This window comes from Urocitellus parryii, chromosome 5 (genome assembly GCF_045843805.1).
Source record: "Urocitellus parryii isolate mUroPar1 chromosome 5, mUroPar1.hap1, whole genome shotgun sequence".
NCBI lineage: Eukaryota > Metazoa > Chordata > Mammalia > Rodentia > Sciuridae > Urocitellus > Urocitellus parryii.
The window spans coordinates 19,300,486-19,326,148 of NC_135535.1; the positions used below are offsets into that span (position 1 = coordinate 19,300,486).

Here is a 25,663-nt window from a genome sequence, read left to right on the forward strand (position 1 = left end):
TTGAAAAGTACAATAGTCCTATAGATTTGTTTTCATCTAAAAGACCGTCAAAAGTATATTTCCTTTTATGAAGACATGGACTGTGAAATTAGAAAGTTTGGTACTTTTTTATTTAATATGTCACTTTGGTCATTTCACTTGCTTTGTCTGGGAAAGGCATAGGGACTTCTGGAGACCCTCGGGTTCTGGTGCTGGCTGACGTAACTTCCCCTCTGACTCCTCAGGAGTGTGTGTTGAGATCCTGTCCACTCACTTCTTTATAAATGTATAGTCCAGTTACAGGTCATTAGCACCTTAAAATGCAACAGATTCTGTCCATGTTGGATATTCCCGGTGCATGAAAATGACTGATAGCCTGGTCTCATGTTTTACTAGTAAAATATGAAAGCCTATATTTTATGTGAACTGTCTTGGTTACAATGGATGGGACAGTGCTGTTGATAAAATTTCATTGGCACATATAATTTATTGGCATTATAAATGGTGTACCCATTATTATGCTTCCTACCCGTATGGTAGTCTCAGTGGTATAACCAAGAAAATCAACATTATGAAGTCCATGTTTTTTCAAATTTGGGACTAGCACTAGCCCGTGCATATGTGACAAATCATATTTGCTTTTTTAGAGAAATCCTTGGGAAGAACACAACAGAACCAACAAAGAAGAGGTAAGCAGTTTGATTTCTTTGCATTGATAAAAATTGTAAGACTGAAAATGAAATATCCAGATTTTCACTTGTTTTTGTAGGATGCACAATATTTTATATTTCTAATTATATTTAGTCCCTTCTCTGCTAGTTTTTGACCCCCAAGTTAAATGCATCCATTAGGTGGGAAACAGTGCCATGAAGGATAGGCTGCTTGAGAGCTCTGGTCATTTGGGTTCTAGCCAATTAAAGCCTTATTGTTTTTGGAAGGGTTAGAGTACTACTCACCTGTCTTGGCCTTCTTAAATTCTTATACCCAGTAATTCAATGATAAAGTTTGTATCTATCATTTATTGACATGTTCACTATATATTTTCTTATCTTACACAACTGTCAAACTATATGTATTTAAGGGCCTGGAAAGGGGATTTTACCCAGTGACAAGCATCAGATATGTATATCTTGCTAGATACATTTGATTTGAATCAGACCTAACTGACTTACTGACTAGCAGAAATTCCTGTTAACTGCCACTTCTCCATTTAACCATTAAACTTTAGAAAAAAAAGTTATAAAGACAATTCTAAGTGCCCTCCATGTTTAATCATCTCTTCCTGTTAATTATGTAGCTTTGTCTCTAAATGTTATAGTCATTTGCTATTTTTACATTGATACATTATCTTCATGCTTCACCCTTTAGTATAGATGAACACCTGTTTCATATATAACATATGTATATGTTGCCACATTGCTTTCCCAAGAACTATTCCCAGGTGGGGTGACACCAGCATGCCTCAGTAGAGCATGTGTATTGGGCCTTACTGTATTACACTAATGCTGAACTCTCATTTTTAGAGGGGTGCTAATTGAGTAAACAAAAGGTGATTCCTCATTGTTTTCTTCTGCATTTCTTTGATTTTTTTAAGGGAGGTTGAACAATTTTATATATTGTTTAACTTTGTGAATATTCTAGATATCTTACTTGCCATTTGTTTATTCAAGTAATATATTTGTTTTAGGTATTTCTTATATTCAGATAGAAATAGCTCATGTAAATTCATGTTAGAACCATGATACATTTGCTTTTTTTTAAACTTTTTTAGAAATTGATGGACCTTTATTTTATTCATTTACTTATTTGTGGTGCTGAGAATCGAACCCAGTGCCTCACATATACTTGGCAAGCTCTCTACTACTGAGCCACACCCTAGCCCCATACTTTTGCTTTTATTTGCATCAGTATAGTGTTACATTCAATGTCTTCAATTGTTTTCTAACTGGAACTGATTAATTATATCCAGTAGCATGACATTCTGTTAATCGGGATCTACCTAGTTCCTGATCATGGGCTTCACTGTAATTTTGAATAGTCTATAAAATGATAATAATGAAATGCTGCAAATCTGTTTGCTTTTGAGTTAGTAAATCTGGGTGGCAATCTTATTTCAATAATAGGAGTTTGAAAACTTTAGAGTTCAATTTGTTAATTTCATACCACACTTGCTAACTTACTAAGTTTTTATATTCTTAAGATAAAATTCCTCATTTGTTAAAATATAATGATTTTTAAAATATAAGCTGTAGGAAAAAATGCCCCAATTTAGTCGTGCCAACAAGCTTTTTGTAGCTGATTAAATTTCAGGAATGTCGTTGTAAGTGTGCTGGTGTTTTCTTGCAGTGAGAAGCAGTTGGAGTGTCTGCTGACGCACTGCATCAAGGTGCCAATGCTCATCCTGGACCCGCCCCTGCCGGCCAACAGCACCTTAAAGGACCTACCATCTCTTTATCCTTCTTTTCATTCTGCCAGCGATATATTCAACATTGCAAAACCAAAAAACCCTTCTACTAATGTCTCAGTGGTTGTTTTTGAAAGCACTAAGGATGGTAAGCTCTTTTTTTGTGGTTATTTAAAAATCTTATTGTCATTGATGTTTGAATGACAAAATACACAAAGGCCAGGCCTGGACTTGGCTGGAGGACGGGTTCTGGACATCTAAAGATGTGGTACTGTTTCATGCCAGGAGTTACAATTGTATAAAGGCACTTCCCTTTCATGAGAGCTCGGCCTTCAGTCCTAATCACCTACCAAAGGAAATGATTGGATATCTAAAGATGGAAATGATTCAATTTTAGAGAAGTGTCTGATAAACTAAAAACACACAAAGAAGAGCCAAGGAACTGCCATTGTATGGGCTTTGTATGTCATGTCTAATCTCAGAAAAGGATTGTGTATTATTCCATGAAATCCACTTTCTCCATTTTTTGTGCTGAATGCCTGGTGAGGACCTTCAGTCTGGTACTCATCCTTACCTTATTTTCTTTACCCTAAGTTATCCAGAAGGGTTCTCCCCCCTCCCACTATTTAATTCCTGAAGTTTGGCAGAACATACCTGGAGCATTCATAGTTTATATTCTGAAACATCTGGTTACATAGGTATTATGGGCAAAATGTTTGTGTTTCTTCCAGAATTCACATATTGAAGTCCTGAGCCTCAGTGTGATGTTATTAGGAGGTAGAAGCTTTGGTAGGTGATTAGACATGAAGGCTGAGCCCTCACGAAGACGATGAGTGCCTTCATAAAATTGTAACTCTGAAAAAAACTGCACCACATCTTTAGATGTCCAGAACCTGTCCTCCCACCTGATCGCTGGGCTGCCAAGCCCAGGCCTGCAACACTTAGTCTAGTTCTCTATCTCTGCTTCTATCCCAGTCTAAATCTTTGGAACCATCTTTGCCCCTTTTCTACTTTTTACCTCCATAACTAATAATTAACCTCATCCTATCATTTGCTTTAATTGCAAGTAATTCTTAGATTCATATCTTACTTATCTCATTTCCTCTACCCTGGTCTGCATTCCTTCTCAGATTCCAGTGATAGACTTCTAGCACCCTGTCTGCCTGGGAAGTTCCTCTCTGTCTAGCACATGATTATCAGATAAATGTGAAAATCCTCCACTTACCACTTTCCTCTTTTTGTGAAGAAAATGCTTTAGTAATTAAATTTGGTTTTCACATGGTATAATCTCCTCCAGGTATTCAGGATTCAGCTTTCATTTCCTTGACTATGCCTTTGATCCCCCTCTCTGTGCATCACTAGCTGTCAGAGTCCTCTCACTAGGAGTTGCTGGGCCTCTGTGCATCCACACCTCCCTACTAGTTCCTCTCTTGGCCCATCTCAAGTTCTGCTGCCTCCATGGAGCTCCTGGACTAGAACATTCACAATGACTTCATTTTTACTTGTCTGTGTCCTGTAGTACTTATAATCTAACTCCTAATTTGTTTTTTGATTGCCCGGGAGTTTATGGTATTCTTGTATAATTTCTTCATTGAGCCAAAATGTTACCACTCACCAGTTTGTATTCTGAATGATGTTTAATGAAGTCTGGCTTCCTGGTGCACAAGTTATTTTTAGTTTGGAAGGAAAATTTTAACTTTCCAAGCACATGACTATCCCCTTTCACACTGTAGATATGTCGCTGAACTCCTTTGTGCTTTAGCAATCACATATTCCAGCCCAGAAGTCTGGATCCAGGTCATCTCAGTGGAGTGGTTTTCCCAGGCAAGCTTATACCCTTTGATACATAGGAAATGATTTCTTCCAGGGCAATTCATATTACCTCTGGACTAAACTGGCATTTCCAAACTACTTCCATTTCATATGGCTCAATTTGTACAAGGAAAGCAGGACCATGAATTCAGCAAGAGCTTGTTACTAAATCCCTGCTATGTGCTGGGTACTGTCCTCTGTGCTGAAGGTGCTACAGTGAACAGATGAATGAAAGTCTCTGCCCTTATCGAATTTACTCCCAACAAATGAGTAGATTATGTAGTCCACATAAGATAAATATTGCAGAGAGAAATGGAGTAAGATAGAGGAAGCATCAGACAGAGGATATGGGATGGTAATTTCAAATTGGGTGGTAGGGGCAGACATCACTGAAAAGATGATTTTTCAATGAAAACATGAAGATAAGAGAGCCAGCAAAATGAACATTTGCAGCAAGAGTGATCTGGATAAGTGGCAAAACTAGTACAAAGGTCCTGAGGCAGGAATGTGTCTGGCCTGTTTGAAGAGTAAAGTAAGGAGGCCAGTGTGCTTGGAGAGGAGTGGACAGAGATAAGCATAGAGAAGTAATGGGAGCGTGGGGGCAGGTAAAGAATGCAGACCCTCATAGCTACATTGAGGAGTTTGGTTTTATTTAGCTCAGAGTGTAATAGAGGATCATTGGAGGATTTGGGGTAGACAAATAACGTAATCTAATTTATATTCCAGAAAGATCAGTTTGATCTTTTTATTTTTATTGCTGTGGTGAAAATAGATTGAGGAAAGGAAAAAATTGTAATGATTCAGGAAAGAGAGAAAGTGGTTAGATCAGGGTGGTGTGATACAGCTGAGAAGAGTTTGGCTTTAGATTCCTGAATTATTTATTTATTTCTATTCTGCGCTACTCTATTCTATTCTTACAGTGCCCGGGGGTGAGCCCAAGGCCTCACACTTGCTAGGCAAGCACCTTACCACAGAGCTACATCCTCAGTTCTGATTCTGGACATTTTTAAGGTCAGTCTCACAGGGTTTCCTGATGAGTTGGTGACAGGAGTCTAAGTGCTTTACTTCTGTTTACAAGCACAAAAATATAATGGAAATTCAGTAGGGCCACATCATGAACTATCAACTAAAACTCCCAAGTCTCTTTAAAAAAGTTATATGCTAATGCTCAAATACATATTTATATTTATGTTTGCATAGTTGGTTTTTGATGCCATGTCTAGATCTTACTTTGTTTGTAGGAGATTTTATTTTGCTAGATTTGATTCATTGCTCTAAGCAGTCAAGAATTGGAGGAATCCTGATTCTGTTATCCAGGATAATAGTCTCTGTCAGCTATGTGTAAATTCACACATTTGACAGACACACCTCTCATATCTTCCAGAACCTTGATCTATCGTTCTTCAAGGCAAAACCTTGATGGTTATGACCTCAGAATTCACATCCTTCAGGTGGTATTATTTATGTTATGATCTACCCAGTTCAGGGTCCAGCCTGAATATCTGTTGTATCTATGAAGTTTGCTTGAGAATACTATTGCAGGTCTGCTGAGCTTACATACAGATACTGAGCTTACATACAGATACTGTTAGGAATCTGATCAACCAGTGTAGCACCCACTATAACCTTGGAGAGAGGGAGAGAGATGTATCTGATAAATTCATTCTCAGCGAAGGAATGCTTTTAATGCCCAGTACTTCCTTTAAAGTCAGTGTATTTCAAAGCTTCTTTTTCCAGGGACTCACTGGAGACTTTTCTAGGATTGACATCTGTCTTGCTAGGCTATAATTTGCAGAACTTACTTTCTTTCCCCATCTTGGGGGTCAGATTCAGAGCCTTCTGACCACTCTTCCATTTCCCATGATTCCTGAGTATCAACAGCAAATTTGCTGATTCACTTGTGCCCATTACTTTAGAAACCTCTCCTAGTCGGACTATGTTATCCTCACCCCAATGGAATCTGCTCTATTCAAATTGAATTTTAGAAACTCATCATGAGAAAATTCTCCTCTTACGGAGCTAAAGGATCTGGTGGTTTCCTGCTGTTCAGATAAATGATGCACCACCTGGTATTCAAGGGTCCCTTTGGTTACCCTTGCTTGCTGGTACATAAGTTGCCAAATATTTTACTCTAGTTGAGCAGTTCTCTTTTTTCTCAAATGTATCCATGTTTGCTCGTATATCTGTGATTTCTGTCATCCTGTCATTTCCTTCTTTGAGATCCAATTTTCTTTCTTTTTTTTTTTGATACCAGGATTGAACTCAGGGGCACTTAAACACTGAGCCACGTCTCCAGCCTGCCCCCTTCCCCTGTTTTTAAAAATTTGTTTTTCATTTTAAGACAGGGTCTTACTAAGTTGCTTAGGGCCTTGTTAAGTTGCTGATGCTGACTTTGAACTTCTGATCCTCTTGCCTCAGCCTCCCAAGCTGCTGGGATTATAGGCATGCACCACTGTGCCCAGCTGAGATACAATTTTCATCCTTGTTTTGAGGGAGATGTTCCTTCTTTGTGGTGCTGGGGATTGAATCCAGGGCCTTGCTCATGCTAGACAAGCAATCTACCACTCAGCTACAACCCCAACTGAAGATCCAGTTTAAATTTGATTACTTCCAAAACTCAGTCCACATTTCTGCTGCCTGTGTGAATGGCTAGGTAATGAAAATTTAATGTTTAATTGTACACCAACTTTCATTGTTCCTCCTTTGCTGAATGTGTTAATTTTGTCTTTCCTAACTGCTTTGTTTTTGAGATGATGTATTATGCTCCTTTAATAGCTCTCAATGCTTTACACAATGTCCTGCCAGATAACAGTTAAGTTTTTGTTAAAAATATGCTTGTTTACTGTATTCTTCATTGTAGTTGAAGATGCCCATGCCGGAGTGTTTAAAGGAAATAGCAGACAGACAGTTTGGAGAGGCTACTTGGTATGCCATTTTAAATTCTATTGTATTTTTTGCATTAGACTAGAATAAAAGTGTGAATAATGAAGCTCTTTTCCTTTGAGAACCTTTTTCTCTGAGCCCAGCTTACCAGTGTTAATGAGTGTTGATTTAAGTAATGTCACCATTCTATTTTGATGTTTGTACAATGCAGTAAGCTCTTGATTAGTAAGAACTCTTTTAAGTTTTCACTCAGCTTCTTGATGTGGACAGTGAGTTGTGTTTTTTCCCTCCTTATTTTAGACAACAGATAAAGAAGTCCCTGGGTTAGTGCTGATGCAAGATTTGGCTTTCCTGAGTGGATTTCCACCAACATTCAAGGAAACAAGTCAACTGAAAACAAAACTGCCAGAAAATCTTTCTTCTAAAATAAAACTGGTAAGAACATAGAAAAGAAGCCACTGTCTCATCTAATGCATGACCCTTCTCTGATAACCATTTTGTTCAGAGTATAGCCAAATGATCCTAAGAGACAGAGGGACTCTCTCTTGCCACAGTGTGCTATTGTAAAGGTGGCTTTTGAGAAAAGATCCTCACCCTTGAGTATTAATTTGGCCAAACTCTTAAAAAGAGTCTTGTTTTCTGGTTTGGTTTGCTGGCTTCCCAGATAGCAGTGGGATTCATTTGTTTAACAAATGAGCTCCTACTCTGTGTCAGGTGGTGTTACATCCTGTGTGGATACAGCAGTGGGCAAAACAGACACAGAGCCTGATAGCACTGATGACATAAGGAATCGAAGGTCTGGAAGAGGAAAAGGGATCCTAGAAGCAGGAGGGCCACAGAGCCAGCCTGCAACTTTATTAATGCTTTCATTCATGTAGCGATTATGCTTGAGATATGTGGAACATTTGAGAGTGTAGAACTCTGATTCATTGATAGATAATAGAGGACTCCATGTATTTAGAATTTATATTTAATAACTCCTCAGGACTGACCATTGATGCCATTTGTTAAGGTTGACTCCTGAGGCTGGCCTGTGACCTGCGTCTATATGGGTGGCTGTCTAGTTGATCAAGATGCCTACTGTTGTTTCTGAAATGTTCCATGTTGTAAAACTTGAATGTCTTTTCTCTCAGAGAGCATAAAATCCCTGGCATAAATAATTTCTTAGGCTTTGGTTTTCTTGGGTTTTATGAAGAAACACTCTTTGAGTTCCACCACTGGATTTTACTTCCTTGATTCTGACTTCTTCCTCTTTTTACACATCATTTGACTGTTTATAGGTGGGAGGATGAAAATGGGCTAGTGGGGTGGAGGAGCTATGACTAAGGGAGTTTTTTGATCCCTGTCTTAACTATGTTTTTATACCCTCCACAAAATTCCCTTTAACTTGCTTCTTTTTCCCCCCACCTGTGTTTCACTGTCTTAAGAATTTATAATATTTTTATAATATAATGGCAATATGAATGACATTTGTAATTTTTTTATATTTTACTCCATGACTTTCTTTATTGTACTTTAAAATATGGTAGTGCTTAGCTATATTAGGATTTTGCTCTTAATATGCAGTTATTTTGAAATAGTTATTACATCTCTACTCCTGAGTTATTTTTGATTTGGGCCAAAAACAAACAAAACATAGATTTGCTTTCATTTTAGCCACATCACTTCTTGGCTTTCTTAGCTATTAGTTCTAGAATTATAGACACATGTACATCTGTACTTTTGACTATCTACTCAGTTTCTCATTCAGAAAGAATGACATCCTTGGTTCTATTTAATAATTTCAATTGTAATAAATTTTTAAAGAAAGAATGTTTCTTTTGCTTCTCCATCCTCCACTCTGGTTGGAATCCCACATCTCCAGACCTGCTACAGCCTCTTACTAGTACTTACTGTTTTTGATGTGTCTGTTGATAGGCAGATGTGTGCTGCCAGAGAATGCCAGTCCCAAGGTGTGGTGGACCCTATGTATACTACTCTGGGATGGCATGATGTGGTGTCTGCTGGTAGAGGTAGTGAAGAGTAGTAACTTGCGTATCAGCAAGTTTCCCATATGGTAAGAACTGCTCTCCACAGCTCATTCACCCAGCTGGAGAGCTGTTGGATTTGGAGGCCAGAGCATCACAGTAATTATCCATAAGGATTGCTGCAGGTTGCTTTGGTAATTCCAGCATCTGACCACCTTCAGGGACTAGGACTTTTAGTCTTGAGAAGCTATAGAGAAAACGAGAACGAGGAAGAACAGATGGATTTCAGCATTTGAGCCAGATTTTCAAGCCTTTCTCTTTGGTTCTACCTGTGACTTTATTATGGGTCATCTGAAAGTGAAGTTTCCTATCAGGGGTTCTCAGTCCATTTAGATAGTAAGCATTTATTAAATTCATCCTATGTGCCAGAGGCTACGTTAAGAATAACTGAATGGATAAAAGCAGTTATATTAGCATATGATCAGTTCTGAATAAGAGTTTGTACAAAATGCTGTCAGAATGCTGGGTTTTAGCCATCCTGGGGTATGGCAGGCTTTGCAGAATGGGAAGCAGTTTAGCTGGGCCCTGAACAGACAGAACATCTGCTCTCCAGCAGAGAAAGGAATGACTATTCTAAGTAAAGGGGACTCCTGAGCAATAGGGCTGAGGCTTGGATATAAGTGGTGTTTTCAGGGAATCCAGGCAGCAGTTCCTAGAGATCAGAGCATAGACAGGGGATGAGGGTGGGAAGATAGGTGAGACCAGAATGAGAAAGGTCTCCTTTAAGGAGCCTGGACCTTTTCCTGGAGGCAGGAGGAAGGCAGAGTCTGGTCTCTTTCTAGGGAACATAGTAGGGGCAGGTGTGGCGGGTGTTAGACAGGGAGAGGCTGGAAGCAGGAAACCAGTTCAGCCACTGCTGCCTTAGCCCAGCAAGACATTTCTGTTCAAGTACCTTGGTACTGAAACGCCAGGAATGGGAATGGCTCCAGAAACATCAGAGAGACACCTGACATCACATGGTAACTGTGATGAAGCTGTTGGGGAAAGGGAAGGAGAGGGAAAGTGGAAATGGATATTTTTAGTGAAGATAGAAGTGATGACACTAACCATCCTCTGAGCTATGGTAGAGACGCAAGATTTTAGATGGAAGCCTGGAACTCAGTTTGGGGTGTGTTGGGTTAGAGGTACATGTGGCATGTGTGAGGAAAGCCCCTTAGGTGTTAGACTTCAAGATCTAAACAGCTGGATCACTTTGCCTTCCTAGGCTCCTCTAAGAGGCTTGTGCTGAGGACCATGGCTCAGGTCTGCCCCAAAACTCTAATCAGGTCATGAGCATCTCAGGACAAGCACTGCCCTGTTCATCTTTGTATGCTTGAACAGATTACCGGACACTTAGGGACCACTCTAGAAATGCTTGTTGAAATTAGGATGGTGGCTCATGCCTATAATCCCAGTGTCTCAGGAGACTGAGGCAGAAGATAGCAAATTGAAGGCCAGCCTCAGCAACTTAGCAAGACCCTGTCTCAAAACAAAATAAGAAGGACAGGGCCAGGTGTGGTGGTGCTTGCCTGGAGTCCCAGTAGCCTGGGAGGCTGAGGCAAGAGAATTGCAAATTCAATCCAGCCTCAGCAACTTAGCAAGGCTGTAAGCAACCTAGTGAGACCCTGTCTTGAAATAAAAAATAAAAAGGGTCAGGGATGTGGCTCAGTAGTTAAACGCCCTGGTACCTAAAAAATAAAAAGAATGTCAGGGCATGCAGCTCACTGCTGGAGCACCACTAAAAAATCCATAACCATAAACACACATGTACAGTGACTTGGAACATAAAGGGAATTCTTTTCAGGACTATGATTTTTCACATGTGCCACTCTAGGTATTTGGTACCAGAAATGAGTCTGTATACTAACTTGTTGCATATATCCTTTATATATCCTGTTTAAAGGAAAACCTACATATTTTTCCCCTTTAGGAGAGGACATAGGATTTGAAAATGCTTTAATTTCTAATAAAATGGGTTTGAATTCATAAAACTTCTCTGTCAACTCTAGTCTTATAAATCAAGCTTTTTTTTTTTTTTTTTTTTTTAAGTCAGAGGCTTTCTAGTTTGGGGTGAGCCCTTGCATGATTCAGTTAATTTATCTGTAGAATTTTTGTGTGTGATGGCACAAAATTAGCCTTTTAATAATTATCCATTTGTCTTTATTTTCAGGTCACTCAAAATTGTGTTTTCAGACATGTTGATTCGTGATGGGTTATTTTTTCATTCATTTTTTGGTTAGTGAATTTTTTTTCTTTCCCCCCCTTTGGGGGGGTACTAGAGATTGAACCCAAGGGCTCTTAACCACTGAGCCACATCCCCAGCCCTTTTTTATATTTTATTTAGAGACAGAGTCTCACTGAGTTGCTTAGTGCCTTGTTTTTGCTGAGGCTGACTTTGAACTCGTGATCCTCCTGCTTCAGCCTGTGAGTCCCTGGGATTACAGACATGCACCACTGCACCTGGCTTTTCTCTTCTTTTTTACCATATGAAAACAAGTTGGAATTCTTCCTGAATTTCTCAAGGAAATGCTTACATTATGCCAATTCAATGATAGAGGTTGCTGAGCGAGTATGCAAAAGGAGTGGGAGGATACTGACCCTGTCCTCAAGTATTTAGAATTACATTCTGAAGCAGAATGTGGCTATGCCAGGTCCTTGAAGACTGGGTAAGTGTCATAGGCAAGAGGGACCTCAGTCAGGGTGGGAATAAATAGCATAATGTCTTACTTGGACTCTGCACCCTTGGCGTTCTATTCAGAGCCTATTTAAGTTCACCCTATTTAAGTTACACAAGTTGAACATCCCTAATCTAAAAATCCAAAATCTGAAATGTTCTAGTATCCATAATAACTTCATAAGCCCCAATATGACATCACACATGGAAAATTTCTTAACTGTGTAAAACTTGTGTTTCATGCACAAAATTTAAAATATTGTATGAAATTACCTTCAGGCTATGGAGAGAAGGTATACATGAAACATAAATGAATCTCATGTTTAAACCTGAGTCCCATTCCCAATCTATCTCCTTATGTAAATGCAAATATTCCAAAATTTTAAAAAATCTAAAATCTGTAACATTTCTGGTCCCGAGAATTTTAGATAAGGACTGCTCAACCTGTACTATTGTTCTTATGACCTTTTGTTTGTGATTCTCTGGAACCATTTTATGTACCTGCTCTTTTACAACATGGTGCCCCTTCTTTTGGTTTTATTTCATCAGTAGAGGGGATCAACCAACTCTGGAGTTGACTTTAGTTTTAGAAAACCACAGGACATATTAAGACCTAGTGGCCTTGAGTTGTCAAATCACTGAAAGGTGCTAATTTGTTTTTCAGTTGGTGTTGGCAGAAATGTTTTTCCCCTAAAGGGTTCTTACTTGCTTTAAGATTAAATTATTTCAAAATAAAAATAGGTTAGATCTTCTGAATTTTTGAGCCCTTTAAAATTGTTGTGGACCCAATATGGGAAAGCCTTTACCATCCTTGGGGATTTGAACATTCTCCTTGACCTCTGTACTGGTGACAGTTTGGGCCTGATACAGCTATCATGTAACAGACTGTCCCGTGCATTATAGATGTTCAGCAGCATCCTAGCTCTGTCCTCTAGTTGCCAGTAGCACTTCCACTCCTAGTTTTGACAACCAGAAATGTCTCTAGATATTGCCAAAAGTTTCCATGGAGGCAGAATTGCCCCTGATTGAAACTATCCCAGATATAGTATTTGCAGATACACAGTTGTTTAGACCGGTTAGTACAGCCTTCTGCCGCAGTCCCGCTGTAGCAAAATAAGGGGGGTGGGGGACAACTTGTGTACGTTGATACAGCAGGAGTGGAAGCCGTTTATTGTAGGACAGGAGGGGTATATATACATCCCACACAGCTTATCTTAATTAACATAAACTAGATACAGCAGTTAACCACTAAGAAATCTCCATATTTAATGGCTCGCTGGCGCCACCTCATAAACCACTCCCCCTGGCAAAATGCCAGGTGCCATCCAGACTTGTTTACAGACCCTAACATTTGCCAGGCGCCATCCTGACTTGTTTACAGACTCTAACAGCCTTCCTTTTAGGCATTTATATATGATCAGTTTGAAATAACTTTGCAAAGAAATTATTTTTGCAAAATTTATGAAAAGAAATGATTTTTAAGTAAGGTCTACCTTAACACATGACTATTTTGTGTGCCTTAAGGGGTGAGTTCTCTTCTGCATTCATTACTTTTGGTTGACTTTAAAAACATGCATTCATACTCTTTTTTTGTTGGCTGTTATTATTTTTTAAGCCAAAATCTAAATGTGAGATACTATGCTAAGAACAGTGGAACTATTTAATTAGAATAACTTCACAAAACCAGTATTTTTACTTTTCCATGTTTGTACACTTGTGACATTAATAAACACCAGTCTTTCTTTGATAGTTTGTCATCACTTAAAAGAACTGAAAAGTGAAGATTTCTTACATTTTTAAAATCCTTATATTTCATGACTTGGTCAGTATAATCCTGAATTTAAGTTTGTGAAAAAATACCTCTCTAATTCTTTTCTCTTCCCTGTCCTATTTCATACAGTAAACCCAATGTAAAGTGTTAGATTTGGTTCCCGTACACCCACACATATATAGATAGTTTCTGGAAGTTGTCCGTGAGCGGTCAAGTCCTTGGCATCTGGTTTCCATGTCCATTACTCCTCTGAAGCCACTTGGCACTGACCTGCTAATTACCTAGCCCCTTAATTTTGGTTTCTCACCCCTTAATTTTGGTCTCCATTATTTATCTTTAGACGTATACCAGGATTCAGCATTTTTCTTGGAACTATTTTTCTTCTTGTTGCAAAGAAATGATTTTGCAAAATTTATAAAAAGAAATGCAGTAATTCTTCTTGCTGCTATTATAGGTTGCCCAGGTCCTGTCCTGGACCATCATTTTGTTTCATCTCTCTCAATCTTTCCTCACTTCTTCCTGGCTCACCTCTTCCTGGATTTATCTAAAGTGAATCTAGGAAGATGCCTATACCTGGAATCCTACACTAGATCCTTACATTTGGACTTAAGGTGTGCCCATCCTGCTGCTCTAGATGATGTAACAGTAGCAAACACTCCCAAATCTCATTGGCTCAAACATAACAGCTCATTTTGCAGTCCTGCTACCTCTCCTTAAGAGTCTGTAGTGGGGGGTGTGGAGGTTGTTTTCTGTGAGAAACTTATAATTATATTTAAAGAATTTAGATAAATGTAAAATTCAAAGTAAGAAGCGATCTATGGAGGCAGTTGCCCACAATTGACCAAGCATAGGACTCCAGCCTCTGCCACCAAGTACAACTCTTCTGCCTCACCCACCTCCTGTCCCTTCTCTGGCAGAAGTAACAAAGATATGTGGGATTGGGCTGCCACCTTGTGGTGGCAGAGGAACCCTTTCACCATTCACAACTTGCTTAATTGCAGTGGCAGAAAATCTTTCTCTCACATATAAATATTCCCTTGAACGCCTTACTCTTTATCTCCCATCCACTTTTGTACAGTTACCATGGGAAAACCTCTTCTTGATCTTTTAGTGTATATGTTATTAGAAATCAGCCCTTGGTATATATATACTTTCTGGTTGCCACGAGCTGAGCTACTTTCCTCTGACATACCCTTCTGCCATGATGTTCTGCCTCACCACAGGCCCATACAATGGAGTTGGCCAAGCGCAAACTAACCTCTGAAAATGTGAGCTTAGAATAAGACTTTTATTCTTCTAAAAAAAAAATAGAAAAAGAAAGAAAAGACATCAGCCCTCTGCAAGGTGGCTAATGTAAGAATAGTTATAGCAATGTATCTTTTATCAAAGAAAAAAATGAATATAAGCTGTGAAATCAAACAAGATGTAATTTAATACTAGTGTTATGGCAAGATTGCTGTAAATCACCAAGTTGATCTTAAAGCAGGAAATGGAAACTTTATTTACCAGCAGGGGGTCCAGATCCACCAGCTGGCGTGCCATGGGGCAGGCTACTAATCTACACCCTTTGACTCCCTCCTGGGGTTTGAGTCCACCTTTATAGTGCAAAACCACATTAATCATAAGTGGCTGTTGCTATGATTCAAAACCATAAACAAACATGAAATCTAAAATAAGAAGAATATAAGTTAAAGAATGGTTACTAAAGTCTAGTGACAGTGCACATTATCCAGGAAAAATGGGATCCAAAGAAAGAACAATTTTACATTGTATAAGAATTACCATTTTGTGTTGGCAAACATGCTATGCTAAGCAACTATTGATGGGTCCAGAGGTGGGGTGTTCCCATGGGAGAAGCGTTTCTTACATAACATGGAGTCCCAGGGCAAAATGGAGAATATTTTATGGGCCATGTAGCCTGGCCCATAACACTAGGAATTCCTGAATCTTCTGTTAGAACCCATAGGTGTTATAATTCTATTCTGACACCCCTTTCACAATTTCTGAAATTTTCTTTTCCTCTATGTGAGGAGTAAAATAGATTTTTTCCTTTCTTTTTCAAAAAACTTTCTTCATACCTTAATGGCTAGTATTGGAATAGGAGTGTATTTTGTTTTGTTTTCTTTGTCTTAAAATGGAATCCCCAGCCTTTCAGTTGTAGTTACATAGTTACATGATGACCTGGGAGCCTGTCTGCAGCAGAGGGCAGTGAGTGTTACATAAGATTTAGTAGAGGTGTTGCTCCTGCTTCCCTTTCCAGCCAGGTTTTGCAATTTCTTCCCTCTGGACCTGGTTAGAGATCACCTAAACTACCTAGTATGGTGAAGGAGCCATGATCTTGTCCCTTGGTATGAGAATGTCCAGGTTCTATTCCTAGAGCACAGCCTCTCCAGCAGCTCTTCCCTGCCCCAACCAGCCTGCCAGATACCTGCTTCTTGTCACGGCCCCTGTAGAGCCCACCCATGCGATGCTAAGTGTCTGATAGCGTGTGTTGCTAGTCTGTTGAGTAGTCGTCCTCCATGCCAGTGTGACTCACAGACCAGCCTGTGGCATCAGCAGAAGCCTAAGTAAGTGATGCACTCTACTCTAGGAGCCGAGTTTGACCCCTCAGGTGTGGCACTTGCTAAGCACCCAGGCCAAGTCTGGCATACAGTGAGTGCCCAGCCGGTGGTAGAAACTGAAGTGAAAATGTTGTCATCAAGTTAAAATGTAAGGGTGTTAGGCAGTAGTTTCACTGATTTTTTTTTAACTTTAATATCATTGCACTCTTTTATATACAGCTTCTGAAAAAGTGGTTCTCTCTGATAAGCCAGTGCCTAGGTGGAAAAACCAATGCCACCGTGAACCAGTGTTCAGCAGTCAGTGGCATTGGATCTGGTCCGAAGTCAGGGAGCAAGGTGGATGCACTGTTACACCTTGGAAATATATTAGTGTCAGATCCTTTTCTAGATTTTAAATTCATCTTAATGTTAAAAATCTACAAATTTTAGAATGTGAAATTTCAGAATAACTTTCCAAAATAAAAGCAATTTAGATAGAAGAGATTAGGATAAATGTATTTTTCCCAATTAATTTAAAATTAATTTGGAGTATTGTTACTGTATTGAGACTAGAATAGTGATGATTTTCACTGCAGGGAGCCCTCAGAAGGGCCATGGAAGAAGGAGCAGGGAGGCTGGCCGGGCAGTTCCCGAGCAGGCTAATATTCTCCCTTTGTGGCTTGCCTCCCATTTCCCACACTGAGGCAGGGTGAGGACAGTAGTGACAGCAGTGAAAGCCGAATTCTATGAGTGTTTAATCTATGCCAGGAACCGTCAGTGTAAAAAAAGTAATCAGACAGGATGACAGTACTTACGTGTGCTCGAGCGCACATCTACTCCTGCACGATTGGTGGTACAAGTTAGCAGCCTGCATTATAAAAAGGGAGAAAGACATGGAATTCTAACTGCAGCCTCTGGTTTTTTGGTCTCCATAAATTCAGGAAGTTGTTCAGAAGATGCTAAGTATACTCACATAATATAGAATTCAGAATGAGCCCATAATGATTTGTGTTTGCTTCTATTTTATAAATTAACAAAGAACTGATGTCAGAAGAGCTAGTTTAGCCAAAGGATTTTGCTGTCCTAGATTCATGGTTTTCATCCCCTCCCTATTTTCTGATCTGAAAGCCTCTTTTTGTAGGAAATTCTATGACACAGAGTCAGAACATAAAGCAGATAACGGGTGGGATGTACTCTGAAGTGGGTGGAGAAGCCTGTTTATAAAACTAACTGATGATTACCATATTCCCTCTTAGATTTGTGATTGTTCCACAAGCTTGGCCCCAAAAGATAGTTTTTCTACAGGCAGCCCTGCCAAAGATTACAGGGGAAGATTAAGGGGGTTTCCTCCTTGAGGTTCAGTTTTCTTGTGTGTATCTCTTCTTCTTCTTCTTCTTCTTCTTCTTTTTTTTAATAGTTGCAGTTGTATTCAGAGGCTAGTGTGGCCCTTCTAAAACTGAATAATCCCAAGGGTTTCCAAGAACTAAATAAGCAAACTAAGAAGAATATGACCATCGATGGGAAAGAACTGACCATAAGTCCTGCATATTTATTATGGGATCTGAGTGCCATCAGCCAGGTAAGGAAGGCAAAGATTCTTTACAACTCAAGTAAAGGGTTTCCATTAAAAGGAAGAGAATTTACAGAGAAGTGAGTTGATTGGAACTTTTCTAATTTTCCAGTCCCTGCCATTGATTTAAGATTAATTGAAGTGACCTAGAATTATATCTACAAACCTTTTTATAAAGTGTGATAAAGAAATGTTATATCTTCAAGTTTTGTTTTTATTTTCGTTTTTGTTTGTTAATATTACTGAGTCTTTTACATTTTTTATAATATTCTAAATTAGGATTCTGTAACAGTTTGGATATGAGGTGTCCCCAGAAAGTTCATGTTGATCAGTGCAGGGTTGTTCAGAGGAGAAATGATAAGATTATGGGCTATAAGTTAATCAGTGAATTAATCCATTTGTTGGATTAATGATTTGGAAGGACTGCTATACTGGGAAGTAACTATAAGCAGGTGGGGGTAGCTGGAGAAATAGGTCTCTGAGGACATGCCCTTGGGGACTATATCTTGTCCCCCAGACCCTCTTCTTTCTGTTTTCTGGCTGCCGTGAGTTGAACAACTTTCTTCCCCTATACCCTCTGCCTTGATGCTCTGCCTCACTTCAGGCCTGGAGCTATGGAGTTGGCAACTGTGTACTAAGCCTCTGAAACCTTAGTCAAAATAAACTTTTCTTTCTCTAAATTGTTCTTATGAGCATTTTAGTCTCCATGACAAACACTGATTCCATCTTTTTTTTTTTTTTTCCATATTTGAGATTAAACCCAGGGGCTTAACCTCTGAGTCACATCCCCAGCCACATTCCCAACCATTTTTTATATTTTATTTATAGACAGGGTCTCACTAAATTGCATAGGGCCTCGATAAGTTGCTGAAGTTGGCTTTGAACTGGCAATCCCCTTGCTTCAGCCTCCCAAGTCACTTGGTATTGAAGGCATATGCCATTACGCCCAGCCACAGATTCTGTCTTTGAAAGTCATCCAGAGCACCCTGAATTCAGAGGGCAGAGGGCAGAGACAAGGAGGAGGAGGAGGTGTGATTTAAGGGGTACTTCACATCTTTATGTGTCCTTTGTTTCTCTCAGTCCAAGCAGGACGAGGATGTTTCTGCCAGCCGATTTGAAGATAATGAAGAGCTGAGGTACTCGTTGCGGTCCATCGAGAGGCATGCACCGTGGGTTCGGAATATTTTCATTGTCACCAATGGGCAGATTCCATCCTGGCTGAACCTTGACAATCCTCGAGTGAAAATAGTGACACACCAGGTACAGGACTTTCCTATTCTCTTCTTGTAATGTGGTGTAGGAATCTCAGAGTCTCATTCCTTCTACTCCTCTCGCCTTCATGTCCACCTTTTAAACTCTTTTCTTCCCTTCCTTTCCATCAGCCAGTCCAAACCAGAACAATTCAAATTCACCCTTTCTCTCCTTTTTTTTTTCTTCCTTTTTTTGTTGTTTGGTTTTTCTGTTAAAAGGATGTTTTTCGAAATTTGAGCCACTTGCCTACCTTTAGTTCACCTGCTATTGAAAGTCACATTCATCGCATCGAAGGACTGTCTCAGAAATTTATTTACCTAAATGATGATGTCATGTTTGGGAAGGATGTCTGGCCAGATGATTTCTATAGTCACTCCAAGGGTCAAAAGGTGAGTGTCTAAGACGAGGGGATGCCGAGGCTGGAAGTCACTGTGTGTATTTCTATACTCAAATGTAAACAAATAAGTATTCAAACGAGTCAACAATTGAGTAAAATAGCTACTATAGGAAATTTGCTTCCCTGCATTCTGGGATACCCAGGACCCATTCTTCCCCTTGCCATAGGAAATAAAATTGTAATTAGTGTCAGCAAAAGGAAAGTTAGGCCTGGTGCCTGGCTCCAACAGTCTCAGAGACTGAGACAGGAGGATTGCATGTTTAAAGCCAGCCTCAGCAACTTAGTGAGGCACTAAGAACTTAGCAAGACCCTGTCTCAAAATAAAAAAAATATAAAGGGCTGGGGATGTGGCTTAATAGTTAAGCATTCCTGGGATCAATTCCCAGTACCCAAAAAACAACAATAAAAAAAAAAAACAGAAAAGTAAAAAAACGAAAGTTAGTTCAAATTAGCACTTCAGGTGTGGAAGAAATTTTGTTTTGAGGCAGCCTGTTTCCATCTGGCTTTGCTGAGAGGTGGGATGGAAAGGTGAAGTGAGAGCACAGACATAGGGGCCAACTGTTTAGGACCACACTGGACAATGACTTGGCCAAGGGAAGTTTTCCATCTGCCTGGTAGGGAAAAATACAAACACCCCCATAGCATTGTTAGAAGGATGTAGTGATAATTTAGAGACTTATCACTCTAGGCTTGAGTTATAAAACTATGTTTTAGTCGGCTTTTTTTCATCACTGCCACCAAAAGATCTGACAAGAACAATTAGAGGAAAGAAGGCTTATTCAGCTCATTGTTTCAGAGGTTTCAATCCACAGACAGCCACCTCTGGACCCAGGTTGAAGTAGAACATCATAGCGAAAGAGTGGTAGAGCAAAGCAGCTCAGGACATGGCAACAAGGGAGCAGAGAGAGAGCTCTGCTTACCAGGGACAAAATATAAACACCAAAGGCACACCCCAGTGGTCCACCTCCTCTAGTCACAGCCTACCTTCCTACAGTCACCACTCCATTCATCTATATTAGTGGCTTAATCCACCAATTAGGTTATAACTCTCCCAATCCAATCATTTCACCCCTAAACTTTCTCACATTGTCTCACACATGAGCTTTTGGGGGACACCTCATTTCCAAACCACAATACTCTGCAACTCTAAATGCTAAGAGCAAAAAGTTACTTTGTTGATGTTTATGCCTCCCACCTGCTCCTTCTCCTGTGTCCCTGTCCACGTGCCTCATCTGCATTAAATTGTAGGGATCCAAATTTGAGTTTGTATATTAATGGGGACAAGTACAAAATCAGTGACTGTGTGTAGAGCTTTTGATGCTGACAGGCATGTCCATGCTGAGGAACATGAGCACAGGAGGTTTAAATCAGTTGGAATGAGGGACAGCTCCCATCTGAATGGACATGTATTTTGAAGAATAAGTAAGTGAAGTAAGTGAAGAAAGACATCCCAAATGGATGGAGTGACAAAGTTGCAGAAACTTTAAAGTGGGAGTATATTTTTAAAATGGTTTTAATTTAAAAAATAACCATATACCTTATCACTCATTTTGGGAGCTTAGAGTGCTATGCTGGTTCATTTGTCACACGGCCTTATACATGGAGGTAAAGGATACTGAGAGTCTATCTATTCCTTCTCTCCTCATTGAGACTAAATTATCCTTAAATACACTTAGGAGTTACTGATGGCTGTCACAGAGAAACAGTTGATTCTTGTCACACTTCCCACCTATTGTGGCATATTTTTGTACTCAAAATTAAGTCTGACATGATGCTATTTTATTTCAAAGTAGATTACAGGAGCATGGTGTGAGAAACTAGTCTATGTGTTGAGCCCTGGTCTGGTTTTTTTGAGTAATGGAAAGGAGTGAATGTGCTCAGCACCAACACCACAGCAGGGTGCTCTGGGACAGGCCAGCTGAACACAAGCATGAAGTGGACAGTTAGGCCTTGGAAAATTCAGCCTTTTGAGAGGAATAGATTAAAAAAAAAAAAGGAATTTTAATTCAAAGTAAAAAGTGTCATAAATCACTTATTTTCTGTTTGGTTTTGTCACAGGTTTATTTGACATGGCCTGTGCCAAACTGTGCCGAGGGCTGCCCAGGTTCCTGGATTAAAGATGGCTATTGTGACAAGGCTTGTAATAATTCAGCCTGTGACTGGGATGGTGGTGATTGTACTGGTAAGGATGTGTTAAAATGTGATTATTTTTCATGTTTACAGAAGTATTTTCATTCTAATTAAATTGAAGATATGCTATAGACTTAAACCATATATTTGAAATAGTCAGTGATCCCTAGACCAGGGATTGAACCCAGAGGTGCTTAACCACTAAGCCACATCCCCTGCCCTTTTTATTTATTTTTTTGTTTTGTTTTGAAGTAGGGTCTTGGTAAGTTGCTTAATGACTCGCTAGGTTGCTGAGGCTAGCTTTGAACTTGGGATCCTCCTGCCTTAGCCTCCTGAGTCACTGGGATTATAGGTGTGTGCCACGATGTCCAGTGGTGATCCATAGACTCACAATCTCATGTGGCCTAGTTTATTCCTATTATCCATTATTGAGGGCACTTTCCAATATTTATCCTGCACTTGAAAATGCCTTTTCTTATTACTTAAAATATGAAAACCTAGAGTACTATAAACCCAAGAACAAAATAATTCTGAGTCATCTCATGGGAATTCATGATTAGGAGCTTTTACCAACAGATTGCAACAGGTCTGGAATAATTGAAGAGATGCCGCTTTTCTTCCCTTCTCATATACTCATATTTGGACTTACTGATAATAGCAGTTTTTAAAATTTATTTACCACCTTACAATAAAGTGTTAAATTTATAGAGCATTATTCATTATCTACTTGAATTTCTTGGTCAACTAAGAAAAAGTGTGTTTGTGTACAGATAGGATCATCTCCGTGTTCCTTATGAGGGAACACATTTGGAAGTTTGTTGACTATTTGAGGAAACAAAGCTTCAAGTTGTGTTTCAGTCGGATCTGCCAGGCATACTTAAAAAAATTTTTTTTAATTTGTTTTAATGTTAGTGTCAGGCATAGTTTTGAAAACACAAAGCAACTATATAGGGAGAGAACACAAATGTTCAAAGTAGATGTGTGCTGGCCAGAGCCTCTGTCCCTAGTAGAACATTAACATTCAGTAGAAGAGGTCATTATTCATGCTCAGACATGTTCTTGTGCAGTTTTGATAGTCATGGCTTTTGAAATAATCTCTTCCTTTTCTCCTTGTCTACACACATGCACACACACATGCATGCACGCACACATGAGTCCTATAGCACTGTCAAGTGATGCTCCCTGTTCAGTTGTATTTTTTTTTTTAAGATACATTTTGATGGCAAAACTAGACCTGGTTGTGAAATGAAATTATAAAAATGTTATGGTAAGAAACCAATGCCTAGGGAAGGGGTCAGTTCCCCTTTCTTCTCCCAGCCTTTCTCCAGGAAGTCTAATTAACCCTGGGTCCCTACCTTTTGGATTGTAAATAACTGCCCTAGGAGTCTGACCACTCCTTCTTCAAATGTAACAGATGCCTGTGATGTCAGAGATATAGTGCAAGGCCTTCAGTTTTGAAAAGAAGGAAAAAAAGGAAAAAGCCCCAATAATAGGATGGGTCAAGATGACAGCAAATAACTTATCATTGTTGTGAGAAACCATGGATCAGGGCTCAGAATTTGGAGTTTTGTTTTCCTCTGGGCCCAATGGCATAAAACAAAGTTTGGAGTTCTCTTCTCTGAATGCTGCTTGCTGCTTCCCCACCAGTCTGTTTTGTGCAACAACGTGAAATCTACTCAAGAATGTGGTGAAATTTTCTGACTACAATTCATGCATCAGTGTTGAAAACACTAGTAAGAAATAATTATCTTCTTTCAAAATTGAAAACCTACCAAGATTTAGTCTTCCTCCCTCCCTCTACAGGTAACAATGGAGGGAGTCGCTATGTTGCAGGAGGCGGAGGTACTGGGAGCATTGGTGTTGGACAGCCCTGGCAGTTTGGTGGAGGACTAAACAGCGTCTCTTACTGTAATCAAGGATGTGCAAATTCCTGGCTCGCTGATAAGTTCTGTGACCAAGCCTGTAACGTCTTGTCTTGTGGCTTTGATGCTGGTGACTGTGGGCAAGGTACGTTTATTGCCATAATGACATACTAAAAGTAAAAGGGTAAATCATGGAAAAGTATACGGGCTTTTGGGTGGTTATTATTATTTTAAGTAATTAATCTCTGTGTTTCCTTTTCTGGTTTTGCATCTAAATTTTAAGCTAACTTAAAGAGAAGGACAGAGATCTTTAGAAAACAGTTGACATTTAAGATTATCTTTTCTTTTACATTTTACATTCTTTTAACATACTGAATGCTTAATTTGGAAACAATAAGAGCAGGTCAATAATTCATTAAATAAAGATAGTTTGAATATTCGTAATAGCTTATTAATGGAAGTCATCATTTTGTCAGAAAGCTTTTTCTTTTCTTCCTTCAAGTAGAGAAAGAGAGATGGAAATTGGCATTTGGAATTTATTGTTAAGAATAAGAACTGTTGGGGCTGGGGATGTGGCTCAAGTGGTAGTGCACTCGCCTGGCATGCGTGCAGTCCGGGTTCGATCCTCAGCACCTCATACAAACAAAGATGTTGTGTCCGCCGAAAACTAAAAAATTTAAAAAAAAAGAATAAGAACTGTGCCAAATCTCTAAGATGAGTCAGGGTCAGCATTCCATGTAAATAACTGTGATTGTCTCAGTAAAATGAGCTGCCTACCAGTAGCTATTAAATTAGAATTTCTGATCACTCTTAAAAAGTAGAAACTCAAACCCAAAAAATTAAAGGAAGAGGAGTAAAATGGTGCTTAGTTTTTCTTTAACAAAATCTTGTTTGTGCTTTTTCCTCTAGATCATTTTCATGAATTATATAAAGTAACTCTTCTTCCAAACCAGACTCACTATATTATTCCAAAAGGTGAACACCTGCCTTATTTCAGCTTTGCAGAAATAGCCAAAAGAGGAGTAGAAGGTGCCTATAGTGACAACCCCATAATTCGACATGCTTCTATTGCCAATAAGTGGAAAACCATCCACCTCATAATGCACAGTGGAATGAATGCAACTACAATACATTTTAACATCACATTTCAAAACACAAATGATGAAGAGTTCAAAATCCAGCTAACAGTAGATGTGGATACAAGGGAAGGACCCAAGGTGAATGCTACAACCCAGAAGTCTTATGAAAATTTGGATAGCCCCATAACACTTCTTCCAGAGGCAGAAATCCTTTTTGAGGATATTCCTGAAGAAAAACGCTTCCCAAAGGTCAAGAGACATGATGTTAACACAACAGGAAGATTCCAAGAGGAGGTGAAAGTTCCCTTGGTAAATATTTCACTCCTCCCAAAAGAGGCCCAATTGAGTCTCAGCAACTTGGACTTGCAGCTGGAACAAGGAGACATCACTTTGAAAGGATACAATTTGTCCAAAATAGCCTTGCTGAGATCATTTCTGGTGAACTTACAGGATGATAAAGTAAAAAATCAAGCTACTCTAACAGATGAAATAAATGACAGTTTGGAGGTCCCAACAGAAAAACTGGCTCATGAAAGCCTAGGAAGATCACACAGGTCGACTTTTCCATCAGGGACAGTAAAAATGAACTACCAGGGTCAGAATCCACCACTGCTCTTAGAGACCAAAGCAAGATTTAAATTGGAAACTAAGACCCAAAATGGGAATGTGTCTAAAGGAAAGCTTTCATCTCTGATTATTCCACTGGAAATCCATGTGACAAAAGAAAAGGAAATCACAGGGAAAGAAGAAGAACAAAACAGAATGGAGGAAGATGCTAAAGATCACCTAGATGTTAATGAGGTTTTACCTGGAAGAAAGCTGCAGCATTTCATAGGAACTCATCTGGGCTTTTTGCCTTGGGAGAAAAAAAAGTATTTCCAAGATCTTCTTGATGTAAGTTAGATCCGGCATTATTCTTCATCTTTCTCAGGAAGAATAAATAACTTTGTAAGTGATAATATAATAATAGCTACACTTATTTAATACTTCCCTGTGCATCCACTAAGCTAAGTGCTTTTCTTACATGATTTCGTTTAATTTTCCCAGAATCTGTTTTTTTATAAAACTTCCATATAAGGGGATTTATTATTGTTACTCCCATTTTACAGTTTTGGAAACAGTAATAGTATGAGTAAGGAATTTAGCAAGAAACATACCCTGAGGAAGTAGAACAGAGTGGCATCTTATCTTTACTTAGCATGGTAGAGCTGATGTTTTTCTAGTTTTACTGAAAGAAAAACCTGAGTTTCAGATAAGTTCCTTAGCTTTGCCAATATCACAGCAGGAAGTCAGTGTAAGCCAAAA

At 39.2% G+C, this 25,663-nt stretch overlaps 1 protein-coding gene across 1 annotated transcript in view; it reads left to right on the top strand.

Moving 5' to 3' along the window:
* Gnptab (N-acetylglucosamine-1-phosphate transferase subunits alpha and beta) overlaps nucleotides 1–25,663 on the top strand; it is a 74,631-nt gene that overhangs the window by 30,716 nt on the left and 18,252 nt on the right. Inside the window, exons 4-13 of the mRNA XM_026397098.2 lie at nucleotides 627–668; nucleotides 2,326–2,531; nucleotides 7,056–7,120; nucleotides 7,379–7,513; nucleotides 17,487–17,648; nucleotides 18,720–18,899; nucleotides 19,109–19,279; nucleotides 21,346–21,469; nucleotides 23,221–23,424; nucleotides 24,189–25,252. Of these exons, the coding sequence (XP_026252883.2) occupies nucleotides 627–668; nucleotides 2,326–2,531; nucleotides 7,056–7,120; nucleotides 7,379–7,513; nucleotides 17,487–17,648; nucleotides 18,720–18,899; nucleotides 19,109–19,279; nucleotides 21,346–21,469; nucleotides 23,221–23,424; nucleotides 24,189–25,252 (2,353 nt within the window). The remainder of the gene's footprint in view (nucleotides 1–626; nucleotides 669–2,325; nucleotides 2,532–7,055; nucleotides 7,121–7,378; nucleotides 7,514–17,486; nucleotides 17,649–18,719; nucleotides 18,900–19,108; nucleotides 19,280–21,345; nucleotides 21,470–23,220; nucleotides 23,425–24,188; nucleotides 25,253–25,663) is intronic.